Source organism: Lissotriton vulgaris, chromosome 6 (genome assembly GCF_964263255.1).
Source record: "Lissotriton vulgaris chromosome 6, aLisVul1.2, whole genome shotgun sequence".
Taxonomy (NCBI): Eukaryota; Metazoa; Chordata; class Amphibia; order Caudata; family Salamandridae; genus Lissotriton; species Lissotriton vulgaris.
Window position 1 is genome coordinate 231,060,642 of NC_141694.1, and position 19,781 is coordinate 231,080,422.

At 43.9% G+C, this 19,781-nt stretch overlaps 1 protein-coding gene across 1 annotated transcript in view; it reads right to left on the reverse strand.

Moving 5' to 3' along the window:
• Positions 1-18,806, reverse strand: part of KLHL29 (kelch like family member 29) — a 729,019-nt gene extending 710,213 nt beyond the window's left edge. The window contains exon 1 of the mRNA XM_086926271.1: positions 18,492-18,806. Within this exon, the coding sequence (XP_086782397.1) occupies positions 18,492-18,752 (261 nt within the window). The 5' untranslated portion in view covers positions 18,753-18,806. The remainder of the gene's footprint in view (positions 1-18,491) is intronic.
• Positions 18,807-19,781: the final 975 nt, after the last annotated feature.

Here is a 19,781-nt window from a genome sequence, read left to right on the forward strand (position 1 = left end):
CTTTAAAATGATCGATTATTCTTGACCTACACTGAGCCGAACTCAAGATTCACTCAGAGGAGGATGCTTGAGGTATTCAAGCTTCAACTATTCTGATAAGAACTACAGTTGAAAGAATAAACACACAGAAGTTATATCCAAATTTAGAGAACTGAAAAAAATAACTACTCAACTGGCACAACAATAAATTGAAACAAAAAACAGGAAAAAAGGAATAAAGCAGATTGATGAATTACAACGCAAGCCAAAGTGGGAGTTCAGTAACATGAACATATTTGGAAACCAATAACACTTTATGCAAAACAGTTATGCTAAATCAAATAAACGTCTCACTATTGATCTTTTCCCATGGCGGACACATGAGTCCAACTAGTCATGTAAAGTTTAGAACGTGGGGCCTAGTGTAGAGTTGTGTGGGTGCCCCGTCTTCCACCAGGGGAGCAGAGGTAACAGCCTCCACCCACTTGGCATACTACCACCCACTATAATTACAGATTTGCACTGGCTTGACAGGAATTTCTATGTCTTTGTCACCTCTGAAGGAACTAAATATTTGCTGAACAGTCACCATGTCTTTCTTTTACAAAAACAAACTACCAAAATGGGAGTCTCTTTTGTAAAACAAAAAAAGGATTTCCCTCGCACGCTGGGAGTTTACTTCCCAGGTATTAGTGTTTTCTTTCCTTTTTCTTTTGTCCAGAACCACCAGGCTTTCCATGTGGTCCTGAAAAGACAAAAGTACACTAGGCTGTCTGCTCTAACTGGGGAGAATGGTCAGCTTTACTAACACCAAGGGCCCCAAGTTCATCATGCAGTCGGTGTAAGACTCCATCAACAGAGCCAGTGGCGGCATAGCGAGCAGAAATAGGACCGTCAAGCCAAGTCTTATTAGGCAGTCAGTTTACAAGATAGGGTACTCTGCCATGCTGGAGTGCTCTGCCTGCACACAGCCATTCTCAAGACCTCATGCAGACAGGCGCAAGGTTACAAGAGTGACCACTGCAGTCAGTGGAACTTGCAAATTTGTTGACATTCTCAGCTCATAAAAAGATTAATGTCACTTGGGGCTCAAAAGACGGACAGGTAGGGAACCACAGTTGGTCCAAAGTTTAGTTATAGAGATCAAGTCATGAAAGGATATAAGACCAAAAACTATTGGTTTCATATGAATTGTTTAATATTTATTAGAACATTGGAATGTTGGGAGCTCCATTGCAGACAATGGAGTGCTCCCTGCTTCTTCGGGCCGGTAAAGGCCCGCAAAGCAACATTCCAATGTTCTACAAAGGCTTCTCGAAGCTCGAGGGGATTTATATCCCCTCGAGCTTCGAGAACCCTTTGCTTAATTTGTTAGAACATTCTGCCCTCTAGTGGCAGAATGTTCTAATAGCCTTATAGCCCTTCGTAGCAGGGCTATACCAGCTATTAAAGTCCCGCTGTTTCGTTAAAAGTCCCTCGCCTTCGGCTCGGCCTTTAACGATTCAGCTGGCCTTTAATAGCCGGTATAGGCCGCTACGGCGGGCTATAAGGCTATATTAAGTCATTTCATGAATGAACTCACACAGATATGGTTTAAACAATTTTTAAAAAGGGAACATTTTTAGAAATGAAAACTAAATTGTCATTTAGAATGTGAGGACAAGGGAAAGGAGAAGGTAAGGTAGAGTGGGAATAGAAAAATTAATAGGTACATTTATTTTGGTCCCGAAAATGTACATTTTGTCTGTGGCAGACTAACAGCACGACTAGGTTTGAAGGGTCCTACTTTTTGACGAGTATACTTAGTCCGTCATCTTTTTGAGGTCAACACTTTAGATCACTGAGTTGGGTATTTTAACAATATGTCATAAGCACCAAGAAAGTCCATTTATGTGTGAATGAGCACTTTACAAAATCGGTGGCTAAGTCCTAGACTATCATGAATCTCCTATGTACCTCGATTGTTATTGAAGCACTGGTTCCCTAATTTGTAAAATTAAAAATTCAAATGGATTTAAACATACAACTAACCCCCAGTGAACAAAATCCATCTAAAATATTACCACTAGACCAAAATACATTAAATAAAAACAGTTTCCAATCTACTCATTCAGAAAACGAAACAAAATCCAACATGTGACTAATTAATTCGGTATTGACAGGTTATCAGAAGACAACCTGGAAGAAAATAAGGATATTAGCCTTATGAATAAACCTAGGACACAGGTGAAGTCAGAACAAACTTCTGTGGTAGCCCAAGTGACGTTGCTTGCCTCCTTCTATTTTGTAAGTCTCAAAATGTTTATGTATGGTGCTGTGGAAGGAATCCAATCACATCGGATGGGAAATGATGAAACGTTATAACGTCTACCACCTTACCTATGATGCTCTGTCAAATAGCACTATGTCAATCCAGGTAATCAATAGCACAATCAAATCTCCTCTTTTGCTGATGATACTGTAAAGCTCTGCATTGTGCATGGCTACCACAAAGCAATTCTCTGGGGTGCTGCAAGCTTATAACACCCAGACAGGGGCACATCTATTAGTGTGGGGCATACAGCGACACTAGGAGCGCAGGTGTGTGGCACTCACTGCACCCCAGTTATGGCTAGTTTTTAAAACCAATCTGGTAGTGAGTGGCTGATTCTCCATGCTTTCATAGGGACCCATTGTTTCTTTGATATTCTAATGGTGCCAGGCTGCTCCTGTAAGCATTCAATGTGGTAGACCCTATTGGTAGGGAGGACGTCACAGGATGCCATTTTGTCTAAAGTTCCCAAAAACATCCTAGCAGGGGCCCTGATTTCAGCTGAGTGGTTCCAACAAGTCTTCAATTATACGCTTGCCATTCCGACCCTACCACCCTCTCCCAAGCAGGGCGGTCACCAAAGGGAGGGGTAAAATATAGGGAAGACCATCCCAAAGCCCTCTATGCAGTGCCAGTAGAGTGGGGGTGGGTGGGGGGCAACGCAAAACCTGCTTTCTGCAGGTTTACAGGTGTGCACTTTGTATGTGAATTTATATGAAACAATAATTAGTTCGGAAGGACGCTTTGGAGAGGGCAGGCGCAGATGCCGCATACATTTTAAAAGTAAAAACCTAAATTGATGGACAGAGATTTTACAGCCATGTGGAAAGCGGCCTTAAGAGATCCTGCTGTAAAGAGTAAACAACCTGGAGCTCACGAGGATTGGAAGACGAGACAATATCCGAGTACTCTGTTTCCAGACTGGAAGCATAAGCCTCCTAAATTAACAGACAGCTGTATTGATGGGATCCATAAAGGCGATCGATCGACCATATTTAGCCACGGGAAGGAAGCGCGAGGCCACCTGAAATAGACCAGCTAAAGCGCGCGAGGACCGGCCCCTCGGTGAATAATTCACCAGCCGGCAGCAGCGCGCGGCGATATATTCTAATTCCTGCCGCCGTCCTAATGCTTTACAGCGCAACAGCTGCGCTCCGTCCTGATTCTGCAGGGCGACGCGGCCTTCATCGGCGCTTCTATTAATATAAAATATTGGCACAATATCGTTCCCCCGTATTATCAGCCCCGGGCCTGGCATCAGTCTCTGGGAAAACCCTGCATTCAGCACATTCTGACCCAGCAGACAATGCGCGTCTCTCTGCATTAGTGTGTCAGCGCGAGGATAATGGGCCTCTGACCTCAGCCTGCCCCGCTGAGACCCTGCACAACTGCAGGCTGATGTGTCTAAGGACGTCAGTGAACAGGGATGAAGGTAAACAGACCCAGCAGCACACACAAGCTCTGACAGGTGCAAGTGCCTCTTTATTTATTAAACCCCACCCCTGACTCCCATCATAGGGAATTGAACTCCAAATGGGTCTAGCAACGGTAAGATCCAGAATTATATATGGATAACAGTGAATACATGTTTTTTTACCACGGGGTTCTGAGTAACATCTAGTAAACAACAATCATTGACAAAAGCCAATAGGTCTTGCCAGCGGAAGAGCTATTGGCTTTGGCAATGTACTTCAGCCATGTTGTACACCAGCGTGGCTGCTGTTCAGCACGGCTAAAAGTGCACTGATGTACATGGCATAGAATGTAGTGTTGCGGGGGGCCTGAAGTATCGTAGAGTGGAGTGTTGTGGATCACAGTGGAATGGTGTAGAGGGGAGTAATGTAGAGTGAGGGCGCGTAGAATGGAGAGGCGTAGAGTAGAGGTACATAGATTGGAGTGGAGGGGCGCAGAGTGGAGTTGAGTAGAGGAGCATAGACTGCTATGGAGCAGAGTGGAGTGCCACGAAGTCGAGGGTCAGAGTAGAGGGTCATAGAATAGAGGAGTGTAGACTAGAGGTAAGTACAGTAGAGGTGCGTAAATTAGAAGGTCGTAGTGCTGTAGAGGGGAGAGTCATAGAATGTCCTGGAGTGCGGCAGATTGTGGAGAATAGTGTTGTGTCATACAACGGAGTGGGCAAGATTGGAGTATAGTGGCGTACAGTGGCTTAGAGTGTCAAAGTGGAGTGACATAAAATGGGGTGACGTAGAGTGGCATAGCACACAGTGGAGTGAAGTGTCATAACGTGGGGTAAAGTGATAATACGTGTAGTAGAGTGGAAAGCAGGGGAGTGCTGTGGAGTGCTTTAAAGTGCTGTAGAGTGCTGCAAAGTGTCAGAGTGAAGTGCCATTGCGTGGAGTGGCAAAGAGTGGAGTCAATTGGCAAAGTGTGCCATGAACTGGAGCTGCATGGAGTGGCATAGAGTCAGAGTGTAATAGAGTGTAGTTGAGGATCGTAGAGTTAAGTGTTGTGACATATAGTGGAGGTGCATAGAGTGGAGTGTCAGAATAGAGTGCAGTAAAGTGTCAGAGTTGATTGGTGTGGTGCAGAATGGAGTAAAGTGGCATAGAGTGCTGTAGAGTGTCAGATTGTAGTGTCAGAGTGGTGGGGCGCAGAGTGAAGGGGGTTACAGTGTCAGAGTAGAGTGGTGTAGAGTGGAGTACAGTGGAATGGAGTACACTGTCAGAGTAGAGTGGTGGAGTGCAGAGGAGTGGAGCAGTGTAGAGTAGAGTGTCGTGGAATGGGATAGAGTAAAGCAGCATGGATTAGAGCATCATATCGTAGGGTAAGTGGCATATAGTAGAGTTTAGAGGCATAGACTGTCGTAGAGTGGAGTGGAAAAGAATGTCAGAGTTGAGTGATGTACAGTGGAATGGAGTGGAGTGGTGTAGTAAAGAGGGGGGTAGACTGGTGCAGCAGAGAGGGGAGTAGATTGTCCTAGCGTGACAGTGTTGTAGAGTGAAGTAGGGTGGAGTTGTCTAGAGTGGAGTATGCATATTGTGATTGGCACAATGGCAATGTAGACAACACATCTTCAATTGAAATGACCAATACATTTGCACAGACATACAGTTTTACTGATAAAAGTAGGCACTGCACAAATGATAATGTGTGGAAATGGCATTACCTAGTGTACTGATATTTTTTTGATTGTATTAAAATATTTGTTCCACCACACTTCAAAATTACCAAAAGTTTGCTTCATTTGTGCTCTCCCAATTATGAAATGTTCTGACATTTCTGCATACTAAATTTACAAACATTTACATTTTGTTGTGTGCTAGAAAAAACACCCTACAGCCTTTTGTCTCACATGGGTACCCAGCAGGATTGTCACATAAATCCTCTCACTTTTGAAGTCAGGCAAAGAAAACTAAACACCAAGCTCCTTCAGAAGACATCGCCTGACATTTGACCTATGTCTTTGAATGCACAGCAAATGTGAAAAGAAGAGAACAAAATTTAAAGGCCTGTTTACAGAAAGTGAGTGCTCGGGAATACAAGAAACTCTGGTAAACAGGCTATGCTTAACAAGATGAACTAACTCAAGCTGGACAGCCTAAAGTAAGTAACAGCAGCAAATAACTAGCACATGTGACTTACAAACCACAAACTCAATTATGAGCAGAGGGGGGAATGTATTTGCAGAGAAGCTTTCCAAATGTCGAACAGTGTCATTAACAAACCAATCAACTGGGCTGTCTGGTAGGCTTTGACCTAATGACCCATTTGACTGCATCTGGGGTAGCAAAATATAGCAATAATCTGGGCTCAATGAGGACACCAGGGCTCTTGGCCTCAGTGCCACTACATCTGCTGAACCAACTGTAGCAAGGCTTGATTGTGGGGCATTGGCAGATCTGGTAGTCCAGTACTATCTAGTGTCTGTCAGGGCTGGGGTGCATTCCTGAGCTGTATGTTGGGGTCAGTAATGGAACAGCATTTGGTCCTGGATGGTGTTGGCCTGCATTGGCAGGGCTATTTGCAAGCCTCTGCACCTTAAGATCAGACATTCTTCAGGTCAAGGGTGAGGTGAAGTGAGGGGACCGTGGCAGGGTCACTAAATGGGAATACCAATGGATGCTGCAGGTTATGGTTGCGGTGCAGAGCTCTATGTGGTTGAGTCTGTGATTGAATCATTGCAGGTGTGCCCAGTTATAACCAAGGTGCCTGTTATTCCCGGTGAAGGAACACTTTGAGGGTGACAAAGTCCTGAACATGCATGGGGGGAGGAGCAGCAGGATATGACTGAGCTGCATTGGCACGGTGGACTGCCAGTCCTGGAGGGCAGAAATGCTGCAGGTTGTGAATGCAGGTTATTGGTGGCGTTGTGGGCGCTCCAGTACTAGACATGAAGACGTTCTGCAGGTATTAGGTGCATTGTGAAAGCTGCACATGTGTCTCAGCGGTTAGTGCAGCAGGACATAATTGAGGTGCATTAGCTGAGTGATATGTATGGCCAGTACTGGAAATGTAGGATCACCAAAGTCAACAAATACCTTAAGGAATAATGCCATTTGCAGCACTGGCTCATAAAGGAGAGAAGTCATGGCAGGGTCAAACATATTTTTCAGTTTAGAAAATAGTTTGTGTGACAGCGCAAACAGGGATAATAACCCATGAACTGCAGTTTCTCTGTGTAAAACTAACTGGAAATGACTAAAGAAGAACAGCAGTTTGTAGGATATGCCTTGCCTTGGCAACAGTGATAACAGGAGGAGGGTAGAGGGAAAATAACTAGAGGGAGGGAGTACCATAAAAGGGCAGGGCTTGAAGGGGGAGGAAGAAATATCACTTCAATTTCGTCAGGAGAGGCAGACGGTGACTGACTAAGTTGAACCAGTCTGTGCTTGGTCCCTGCTCCATGGAGAACAACGCAAGTGACATTTGGCCAGTACTGGACAACTGGGAGACAGCAATTAAGTGTGAAGCTGAATCCAACTATTGGTAACCAATGGACAGGCTTCACACCCCTTACTGAAAACAATAGTGTCTCGCAAGCGAGTGCATGCTCTAGCGCCTGCTGTCGGAGGCTCAACCCTAAAAGGCTTTTACACTAAAAAGAGCAAAGCTCGAGTTGCCTAGAACATCACTCAGGACCCCAAAATAAAATCACCCCCCATTATTTGGTTTTTACTCATCGATAATTTTAGGTTGTGTAAGGCCCCACAAATCATCTTGCAACAGACATGTGGGGCAGAAGAACAGTGGAGAAGCAATGCATACCTTGACCTCTCCACCCTTCCCAAAAGTTAAAAGGAAAAAAACCTGGCCTTCTGCCACCCACCACTCTCTGTGCCTTCTCTTCCTCACCTCCAAAAGCCTGCTCTCCAGCACTGGTCTGGCAGGCTCTCAGATCGGCCAGGCAGAGCAGCCTTGAATTCCTTCATGACAAACAGTGGGTAACAAGTTATGTTACCCGCTGCTGCTTCATCATAGCAGTGAATTACTGCGCTGTAGAAACCAATTATTACTCTAATGACTTCTTGCCATACATAACAAGATGAAGGACTATCATAAAACATCAAATGTTTCTAAAGTCTAGGAAGAACAAAGAAGTCCAGGCCAGAAATTGACTCAGCGCTGCTAGAGTACCACAAACATTCACACAAAAGAACATACATTATTTTTGCATCTACTGTATCCACCCACAGATGTTGCATTTTTAATGTCACAAGAAGCTGCTGCTAATGCACTAAAAAGGCTGCCAACCATGTTCCTCACTTCTTTACCTCTGAAGGCGGCAGCCAGGCGCATACTATTATTAAGAGAAAGCGCGTGTTTTCTACCTAACAGTTGGAGGTGCTAATTGTAGGTCGCTGTGTTTGAGAAGAGGTGGGGTTTACAAGAAAGGCTCTTGGGCACAGACAGATGCAGTTTAATGATGGTTACAAAAGTTAGTGAGGTGAGTGGCACACAGATGACAGAAACAGTGAGCATCATTTGAATATCGACAAGCCCAACTCAGCCGTTCTTCTTTACAATTTGGAAAAACAATTGTACCGCATAATATACCAAGACAAATCAAATTTTCACGGACATTGTGTAAATGATTATTATATTATAAATATTATTACCATTAAATATTACACTGGTGATCTTCGTGCATACCAACGTAGGCCTTTTAAAGGGTCTTTTTTAAGTGGGCCAGGGTTATTTTTTCATTAAATTTACATTACGAATTTGGAGCCCCTATACTGCCTCCTTACTGATTCTGCTTTACTGAAACCGCTCCTGATTTTTTTGTTTTTCTTAGGGGGTGGGGGGTTATATAGCGCAAACTCAACCCAAAGGTATCAGAGTGCTTTACATGAGCACCAGTTGCGTCACAGACAGGCACGGGGAGATTATGTGATTTGCCCAGAATCACAGGATGTTGAGCGTCCCGGCCGAGACTTGAGCAAGGTTCCTAAGTTTTGCGGTCAACCGCTCTAGTCGTTAGGCCACATCCTCTCCTCAACTTATTACCAAACTCCTAGTTAAAACATTTTAAGAACTAATAATAGTGTAATTTTGAGCCCAGGATTTAAAGTTAAAGGTTATCCATTCTTGCGGGTTTTAAAAAATAAACTTCTGTATCTGGAAGTTTTACCAGTGAGACGTTAGTTAAATGAAATCATTGCTTAATTTGTAAAACAATAATGATAACTATGATAATAATAATAATAATAATAATAATAATAATAAAATAAGTACCCATGAAAGGTACTTTTCAGAAACCCACTTTTGCACTGTTATAGACGCTGCTACATGCCCCACATAGATGCAAATAATATAATGATAGGGACAGACTTTAAGGCCCTAGTTTATTTCTATTTTGTATTTCACCGAGCGCTTAATTTGTGCCGGCGTTGGCTGGTGCCAGCACCAGTACCTATTTCATTACACCAGCAATTATGTACGACAGTCCATTAAGAAGACAGGATTTCCAAAAACAAGAGCCGGGTACACTCATAGATAAGTGTCGGGGTTAAAAAATAAGTGCTGGTGCCAACACCTGCACAAATTATGCGCTTAGTGACATAAAATATTGTACTGAAGTAGGGACCTAAAGTCTGTTCCTACATGGATTTTAATGTTGTGCAGCAACAGAAATCTGTTTTACTTGCATTTTGTAAACATATGTAATGCTGAAAAATATTACTCCACAACGGCAAAATACTTCGGCCCTTGGCCTGGCCTAAAGAACTTACCTATGCTTCATTTTGAAATGGTTGCGGTTTATTGTGAGCGCTGCATATATATCATGAATAAAATAAATGTATAAAACTGGTACAGGAGTGTTTCAGAAAATAATATTACAATAGTGATGGAGATTACTCATTCTAAGAAATCAACCTTGTTTTTTCTTAGAAATCAATTCCTTTGATAGATTACAGTAAATCTTTGCTTAGCTTGCAACTTCAATATTAGTGTGCTAATTTGTTCCTGTGTAAAACATATACATGTTGGAGGGGGGACCCTCCAAGGATAATTGAGCTAAATTGCTTTCCAGAGCATCATGTAAATCCGTGCACCTCGGTAGGTGTGCTCATGTAGCCGAGATTTCCCCCGGGGTGAAGTTGGGATGGCCAAACAGCTGCCTCAGTGCCGCATGTCGCTCTTTGATTATGTCAGCGAGCAGGGCTAATGTAGCTCGTCATCTCTTGGGACAGAGTCTAATAGCACTGCACAACAATAACACATTGTCTTTTAAAACAACAAACCCAGAACGTTGAACTTTAAATCACCAAAATAAATAAGCATGTATCCATCCGGCTAAGCAGTGGTGGTTCCGTCTCTTTTACAAAACTTTTTTTCAAGCGTACATTGTTTTGCAGTGACCCAGTTGACTGGTTGTAGAGTGTATTATTAGCGTTTCTCCAAGGGGCGCACATCTCAAAATGTGGCCACGGACTGTGCTTAATTTGAGCTGGTGGTTGCTGGTGTGAGCCACCGACACTCGCTTTTGAGCCGGGCACAAGTCCTAAAAAAAAAAGAAGTGTGGGGGGGGGGGGGGGGGGTGAGGGGGGTGCTGACGTCACGACAGGAAGTGCCGTCACGAAAGGTGGCTTGCACCATCAGACCCATTGCCTCCCCTCGCTCACCCCTTAGATGCGATTTGCAGCCTTGGTATTCGGCACGCTGACATTTTCTAGTGCCAGCCGGACTTCTGAGCAGCGCTTTGAGCATCGGCACTCGTTATTTTACGAATTAAGCACTGGGGCAAGTGATTGATATTTTCACATATGTCTGGACAATGTATAGCTACTTATTTTTAGGTATGTATTCAGAAGTTTAGTAATTTTTGGAAGCGTATGTAAACAAATAGAAACCCTTCTACCATCAATGTGAAACAAAATTTTCATTACGAGTTGCACAGATTAGTCGTGGTCTAATTTCGAAAAAATTTAGAATATTGTAAAATGTAAGAAATGTATTTCAACCGCATACTTTGCTGTCGGCATTAAAGCATAGAAATATTATAAATGCAAGAACATGGTACCACGACGGTAAGTACCACAAAGGCCTTTTTTGGTACTTTACCATGCAGTAGTTTACCAGGCACGCAAGTATTTTTTTAAAATGATGCAAGTATATTATCTAAAAAAATACGTGGGGGGATTTTAGGGCTATTTAATTGGTAAGGGCTCAGGGTGGTAAGGGCTTGAATGAGGTTTTGTAGGGGTTAGGGATGGCTAAGGATACGTGGTTGCAAGACATGTGTATCGTTCAGGGATTGACAATGGTACATAGCAGTATGCGTTTTTAGGGTTCATGGATGGGTACGGTGTAGTAAAGGACGTTAAGAGTTCAGGGATGGGTCAGGGTATGTGGTAGAAAGGGGTTTACAGGGGTTTTTAGAGTCCAGGGAGGGGTAATCATGCAGGTTACTAGCGAGTTTTTAGGGTACCTAGATGGGTAAGGGTACAGCAATGCAAAGGTTTTTGTAGGGATAAGGGATGGGTATGGGTACGAGATATGGGCTAAGTGTATGAAGGAGTAAGGGGTTTCTAGGGTTCAGATATGGATAAGGGCATTGGCATTAAAGATATGAAGGGTTTACGGTCTTGTAAGGGTACATAATATTAAGGGGTAAGTGTAAAATAGTAACAAATAGAGAAAAGGTGGTGGAGATAGAAAAAAGGGGGTGGAGATAGAAAAAAGGGGGTGGAGATAGAAAAAAGGGGCCTAGGGGTGGAATTCATCGAAATATAAATAAGTATGTTTCAAAAAACAGGGGTATAGGGGAATCACCCCCCCCCCCCCCAATTATATATACAATGAATAACAACAAAAATTTGAAGATTTCCCCCAAAAAGATATATATTTAATAGATACCACAGTAATGTGTTTAACATGTGGGCCCTTCTTTAGTCTTTAACAAGTTGAAGGGGGGTCCATGATTATCCGAAAAACACAGGCATGCTACTGGGAGAACAGTGAAAAGGAGGACTAGTTCCTGCAGTTTGTAACAGCCTGAGAGTGGGGGAAAACTTCTTCAGGCTTGACTGAGTGCATGAGCTTTTCCAAGCATTGGCTGGTGAGACGAGGTACTGTGCATTGATGGCTCACTCGTAAATGCTACGAGTGTACTAGAGCATGCACCGTGGGAGTAGAATTATAGGAATATTAGCTCCTCCATGTGGGAGTGGATCAGTGAGACTCATGAATCTGCTGGAGGGAACGAGTCTCTGGGATGAGGGAATGAGTCTTCAGCGCTAACTGCAGAAGAAATGTCTCCTCACTGCATATATGCAATGGGTTAAAAAAGAGATTAAAATGGAGATTGGTAGGGGTCTGAAGCAGATTTCTACATGGGTTCTTCTGAAGTTGCTGGAGATTAATTGTCACATATTAATGCCCATCACAATATTTCATGACTAACTCCATACGCCATGACAAACTATCACAACCAAATCAGAACACCAAAAGGAACTTCATCCACAACAAAATCCTCACCAACTCCACCAACTCCAAGGACTCTTCAGTGTCACACAGGAATTAACCAGCCCACGCAGTGAAGCCACAGACATCACCCGCCCCAAGACCTCTGCGACAAGCTTGGGACCTACTTCAATCGCAAGATCAGAACACTCTACGACAACTTCGTCGACCACCCATAGCCACCCCTGCCCCCCAGAGACGCCAGCCAGACCACCATCCCCAACTGGGCATCAATCATGACGAGGACACCGCCACGATGTTAATGTTACTACGATTTTTAAAGCGCTCTGCTACCCTGAGGTGTCCTGGCGCTATACGCTACCATCTGAAGAAATCTGTGGCTGGACTTGTGGGCAAAACCAATTACTGGAAAAGCCAGGTTTTTAATCCCTTCCTAAACTAAAGCAGTTCTGTTGAGTTCCTTAGAAGGAAAGGAAGACTGTTCCATGCTTTGGCGGCACAGTACCGAAAACTCCTACCACCCCAGCTCTGTTTATTGACGCGAGGGAGAGTAACTTGTTCTGCTTGCTTGGAATGTAAGGCTCTTCCAGGAACGTACCACTGAATAGATTGCTTCAGAAAGTCAGGGCCTATGCCATTGATGGCCTTACAAGCTAGACACAAAGCCTTAAACTGGATCCGGAGTTCGACAGGGAGCCAGTGAAGGGCTCTAAGGCTTGCTCTCACCGAAACAAACTTAGGGGTCCCTGAAAGCAGCCTAGCTGCCGCATTCTGCACAATCTGGAGTCTAGCCAGTTGTCTCTTCTGGATATTAATGAAGGGATCATTGCAATAATTCAGACGTGAAAGAATGAGCGCCGTGACTGCTATTTTCATACTTTCTTCAGGAAGGAAAACTTTGCCGCCCGAATAGTCGCTCTCCTTGAGAGGCTCAACGCAGATGCATGTTCGTATGTGGATGAATTTATCTCACAGAAGACGAGTTACGACAGCATCTGTGCCCTGTTGACCACATAATTTGGCGTTTGGCCCATACCTCCAAAAAAGCATAGGGAGTAAGCCTTGGACAACAAGCCCTTCCACCCTCCTGGTCCCAGCCCAGGAGCTGCTCTCTGGAGTAAATTTGACGGTCGGTTACCCTTGGACCGGGGGAACGGGCCCGGAGCCCGGCCGCAGACTGGCGCGCCTATGGCGCGACAGCGGCGCGGTCAGGTCAGCGTGGTCATTTACAGCCTCAAAGAAAAGCTACAATGCTAACCGCCCATGATCTAAACAACAACACAACTGCCAATACTGAATATTACTTGGCTATTTTAAGATGACCTCTATGAAGAAAACATAAAAGTCCGTTTTTTAATTTGCGTCACTAGTTTATTCATTCATTTTGCACTAGTGGATCAAAGATTATTTTCATACACAAACAAACAATTTTAATGTGTATGTACAAAAATACAATAAAGTATTACAACTGGATCATAATGTAAAAAACAATTTACAAAATTTACAACATATCCAAAATTTCACTCTGGCCAAACCTTTCATCCATCCACAATCATACCACAAAGCAAGAATACTTAGGGCCTAATGTCAAAAGTATAGGTTCTTTATACATATAAACAATTTCACATCCTAGAGATGATAATTAATGTGATGAATGCAAGTTCAGGGATATTAATCCTACTTAATGAACACTATTTATGATATAATTCCAATTTGACAGAAGGACTCAAAACCGGTTCCCTCAGGACCAACAATCTACAAAAACAAACAAACACTCATTAAAATGTTTGGTCCAAAAACCAATTCTCTTACTATCAGTGCCAACTTCTGTTAACAGCCTCTAGCCGTACCTTATTATTGTGAACAAAGCAATCCTCTAGTAGATGGCGTGCAGACGATATACAACTGTGAATGGGGAGGACATGGCAAACATTTTAGAGTTAACCACCAACTGGCCCATTTCACACATTTAGTCTCTTTTGTATATAGGTTCAACATGAGCACTTACCTATTTAAGGGCTCGTGTCACCTTATCTGAGAGAAAGAAATATATATATATATATATATATATATATATATATAAGGAATTATGAACTTGACTTGTACTACAGCATCAACGTGAAGCTCTACTGATAATGAAATTCAACACTGCAACCGCAGGACTCAATGAAATTTCAGAGATCATGAGGGTGGATATGTGAAATTACATGATTACTACATTCTAGACATTTTCAGCTTTTTAGAGGAATCCCCGGTGGTTCATTGTACATTGCGAGGACCACGTTTTCTAGTGACTCAGGCACTGTCCTAATGGTCTGTGCAGACATGGTTATAATGGGGCGCATCGTTTGTAGACAGCAGCCACATCGAGCTGACTTTGGAATACAATATAATTTCAGTGTTCCAATAAACGAGTTAAATTACATTAAGTAAATGTCCGCTAATTGGGTGCACGAATATCAATAGTCAGAGACTGAACGCTACCTTGAGAAGCCCAACGTTGTCCGCATTTGAATACACCTTTAATTGTCTTACGATGAAATACATCTAAGAGTACGTCGAGGCAACACGTAGTGACAAATGACCTTGGATATATCAGACTTGTGATCATGCCATTCGTCATAAATATTTGCATGAGTAAATGTACTCGGTCAATAAAGTTAGTGAAACTTCACGCTCAGCAGTACTGTTACTTTAAATTTCCCGCAGCAACACGGGGATTAAGACCATGTGACGGCCCGCTTGTCCAATAAAATTGCCCGTTACATATCATATTTCTAATGTAGGCTACGGACGTCTGATACGGAGGAGAGAATAAGTTTCTGTCGGTAAGGGAATAATTCGATCATGCCACAATGTACGCATTTTTAGACTCGGTGGGACCCCCGGTTTAACCCACAATCGCTTTTTCCTTTTTGCAGGATGCCAGTGATAAAATTAACGCAGGCTCCGGATAACTAACTCGGAAAATAAACGTTTCAAACACACGGTAAGCCGCCAGCAATGGTGTCCGCTGCCCACTCGCGCTCTCCTGCTTAATTAAGATGATGCTGTAGTACAAGTCAAGTTCATAATTCCTTATATATATACTTCTTTCTCTCAGATAAGGTGACACGAGCCCTTAAATAGGTAAGTGCTCATGTTGAACCTATATACAACAGAGACTAAATGTGTGAAATGGGCCAGTTGGTGGTTAACTCTAAAATGTTTGTCATGTCCTCCCCATTCACAGTTGTCTATCGTCTGCACGCCATCTACTAGAGGATTGCTTTGTTCACAATAATAAGGTATGGCTAGAGGCTATTAACAGGAGTTGGCACTGATAGTAAGAGAATTGGTTTTTGGACCGAATATTTTAATGAGTGTTTGTTTGTTTTTGTAGATTGTTGGTCCTGAGGGACCTGTTTTTGGGTCCTTCTGTCAAATTGGAATTATATCATAAATAGTGTTCATTAAGTAGGATTAATATCCCTGAAATTGCATTCATCACATTAATTATCTCTAGGATGTGAAATTGTTTATATGTATAAAGAACCTATACTTTTGACATTAGGCCCTAAGTATTCTTGCTTTGTGGTATCATTGTAGATGGATGAACGGTTTGGCCAGAGTGAAAGTTTCGATGTGTTGTAAATTTTGTAAATTGTTTTGTACATTATGATCCAGTTGTAATACTTTATTGTATTTTTGTACATACACATAAAAATTGTTTGTTTGTTTGTTTATGAAAATAATCTTTGATCCACTAGTGCAAAATGAATGAATAAACTAGTGACGCAAATTTAAAAACGGACCGTTATGTTTTCTTCATAGAGGTCATCTTAAAATAGCCAAGTAATATCCAGTATTGGCAGTTGTGTTGTTGTTTAGATAATTTGGGCTCAGCCTTACTGGTTCAGAGTCACAACCCTGTGTTGTTTTTCTTAACCGCCCATGATGGTGGTGTCCTGATTGAACTCATGGTTTCAGCACCAAACAGCGTGCATGCAGGGCGAGCGCCGAGAGCAAGATGCCATGTGCGCTCACAATGCAAATTAAAAAACACAATTCCTCAAAGGTGAAGAACAAAGTGCCCAGAACATTAAAGTTAAAAGAATACTGTTAATCAGCCTGGCTAGCGTTGGACAGAGCTTCGTCTCAGGCAGTAGCACTGCGTGGTCACGTCAGCGTGGTCATTTACAGCCTCAAAGAAAAGCTGCAATGCTAACCGCCCAAGATGGCGGTGTCCTGATTGAACTCCCGGTTTCAGCCCCAAACAGCATGCATGCAGCGCAAGCGCCAAGAGCAAGATGCCCAGTGCGCTCACAATGTAAATTAAAAAACACAATTCCTCAAAGGTTAAGAACAAAGTGCCCAGAACATTAAATTTAAATAATACTGTTAACCAGCCTGGCGAGCGTTGGACACAGCTTTGTCTCAGGCAGTAGCGATCATAAAAGGCATCCACTCGGGGCCCCCACCGACCCCTGCCCCCACACATCTATCACAGTGCCTCCGACACCATCGCACTGGAACTGCAATAGACCATCAACACCACCTTCCCAACAGGCACTTTTCCGGATGACTGGAAGCGCTCATAAGTCAGGCCCGTGCTCAAGAAACCCACGGGCGACCCCACAGACATCAAAAACTACCGTCCCATCTCGCTTCTCCCCTTCGCAGCCAAAGTGGCAGAGAAAGCAGTCAACAGGGCACTGACACAATTCATCAATGAGAATGCCATCCTCGACCAGTCCCAATCCAGATTCCGAAGCAACCACAGTACTGAGACCGCCCTACTCTCTGCCACAGATGACATCGGCACACTCCTGGACCAAGGCCACTCCGCAGCCCTCATCCTCCTCGATCTGTCTGCAGCCTTCGACACCGTCTCTCACCGCACACTGATCAACAGACTACACGACGCCGGCAAACAAGGAACTGCTCTCGACTAGATCCGAACATTCCTCAACAGAAGAAGCCAAAGGATCAGACTAACGCCATTCCTCTCCGCCCCCACGGGAATCACCTGCAGAGTTCCACAGGGGTCATCACTGAGCCTGACTCTCTTCAACATCTACATGGCCCCCTCACAGCCATCGTCCTACAACACAACCTCAGCCACACACCCAGCTCATCCTCTCCCTCACCAGAGACCCCAACACCGTTAAACTCAACTTCCAGAGAGGAATGCAAAACGTCACAGTGTGGATGACGAACAGCTGCCTAAAACTCAAAGCCGAGAAGATAGAAGTCCTCGTCCTCGCAACCACCCCTTCAGTCTGGGACAACACATGGTGGCCCATCACCCTCAGAAGCCCACCGGACCACTCAGACCACACCAAAAATCTCTGCATCATACTCGATTTTTCACTCGTCATGAACGGACAGGTCAATATCGGCACCTCCAGCTGCTTCAACACCCTCTGCATCCTTCGAAACACCTTCAAATGGATCCCCCGGAGTCAAGGAAACAGTCACCCACGCACTCATCACCAGCAGACTGGACTATGGAAACGCTCCTAATGCCGGCATCAACAGGTCCCTACTCCGCAAACTCCAGACAATACAGAACGCTGCGGCCCAACTCGTTCTCGGCATCCCCCGGCACGAACGCATCAGCCAGCACCTGCGGAGACTCCACTGGCTTCCTGTGGAAAAGAGAGTCACCTTCAAGATCCTCACTCACGCCTACAAATGCCTACACAACAACAGACTCAAATACCTCAACCACAGAATAAACTTCCAGGGATCCAAAAGAAACCTCTGATTTGCCAACCTCACACTAGGTGAAACCCCGCGCATCCACAGAGCCAGAGCAGGCAGAAGATCGTTCTCGCACACTGCAGCTAAAACCTGGAATGAGCTACTGGCAGACATCATACTCCATGAACACCTTCAGGAAGACTCTCAAGACCTGGCTCTTCAGCTGAAAGGACCTGCTCACCCTCCGCGAGAACCTTGAGACCCTCACGGGTGAGTAGCGTGCTTATAATTCCCCAATTGATATGCTTAGTCATCCTACCCACCAATAACCCAGCTAATGGGAACTAACCCAATAATCTCTATACAGTAGCAATTCGTGAAACAAATGAAAGTTATGTTATAACTAAAGTGAAACCAATATTATGCTGTCTAATGGGCCATATTGTCAGTGATCTCAGACAGAAGAACTTGCCATCAGCAGAAGATGACAAATAATACCACTGACATTCAGTGAACACAACCATCAATTTGTTCTCTTTGATTTACATAACCAGTTTAGTTTACAGCACCAAGGTTCTACGTGAACAGAGCTAATGAACTGAAAAGATGAATAAAGTTACACTGTTCTTACTTTGGTAGTTGCAGCTGTAGACGAACTTGTGCCGAGATTTGTAGTGGTATCACTGCTTACGGTGGTGGACGCTGAAGAGACAGGTGTAGGAAGCCGAGCGCGAACAACAGGCAAAGGCAAAAGTCCAGGTCTGTTGTTGCCATTAACACCAACTGTATTGTTGCAGTTTGTAGTATTCACATGATTACCATTGGAGCTCCATTCCCAACGCTCCCAGCCCCCGCGATAGTCTCTTTCAAACCGGCTATGGTGGCGAGACATCTCGATATGAGTGCAGCTACAGTTGTGACTCTTTCTCCTTACAGGGAAAGCAGCAGTCTGAAATAATAAAAGATGATGGGTTAAAGTAAACCTGAAAAGCAAGAATGTACTACCAAAATATATATATATTTAAAATACTGGTAACAGGCACATTGAATCCCCAACCAAGCAGGTTTCGCTTTTTGGTTAGGTGCTACGTTGTTGAAAAAAGTATTTGTTTTTTAGGATATATATATATTACCTACTGGCGGTCGCCAGTAGGTAGTTATAGTTAGGATTTTTTTCAATGTTAAATCTCAAAATTCTATTTGGAATAACTTTGGCACCGGTTGACGAATCTGCCTGAAAATTTCCTGAAAATGGCCTCGCGGCGCCCCGGTCCTTCCCTGAAAGTTTGGGGGGGATTCGTCAAGCGGGGGCCAAGATAAAAGGGGGGTCCCAAAACGCGTTTTCCCCATGTTAATTTCCATAGGGCGGTCGATTTCACTTTTAGCCCGAACGGCTGAATGGATTTCCACCAAACTTGGCAAAATTGTAGGGACTGGTAGCCCGATGTGCCTTTGCTATGTCTCAAGATATGTGCTCCACTGGATTTTGAGTAATTTAGGTTCAAAAAAATATATATATCTATAGCAGCGCACCGGTACGCGCACCGGTGCGCGTACCGTGCGTGCCACGCGACTTGCGTGAGGAAAGCTGATTGGCTCTCGGGTGTCTGTAAACATTCTAAACAGTCCGGAGCGGCCGCCATCTTGTGTCTCGGTAAAATCGAGACACAAGAAGTGGCAAAAACAAAGGGGGAAATGACCATAAGGGGGCAGGGTAGACCCCCCCTTGACCCCCTAGGTTTGATGTGGGGGCCATAAAAGGGCCCCGCGGGGCAAAAAAAAAATAATTTTTTTTTTGATTTTCGCGGGGGGAGCGCCCGGTACGCGCACCGGTAAGCGCACCGGTGCGCGTACCGGGGAGTGTACCATGGGGAAAAAGAATGACAGTTTAAAAAGTAGCTGTTTAAAAAAAAAATGTTTT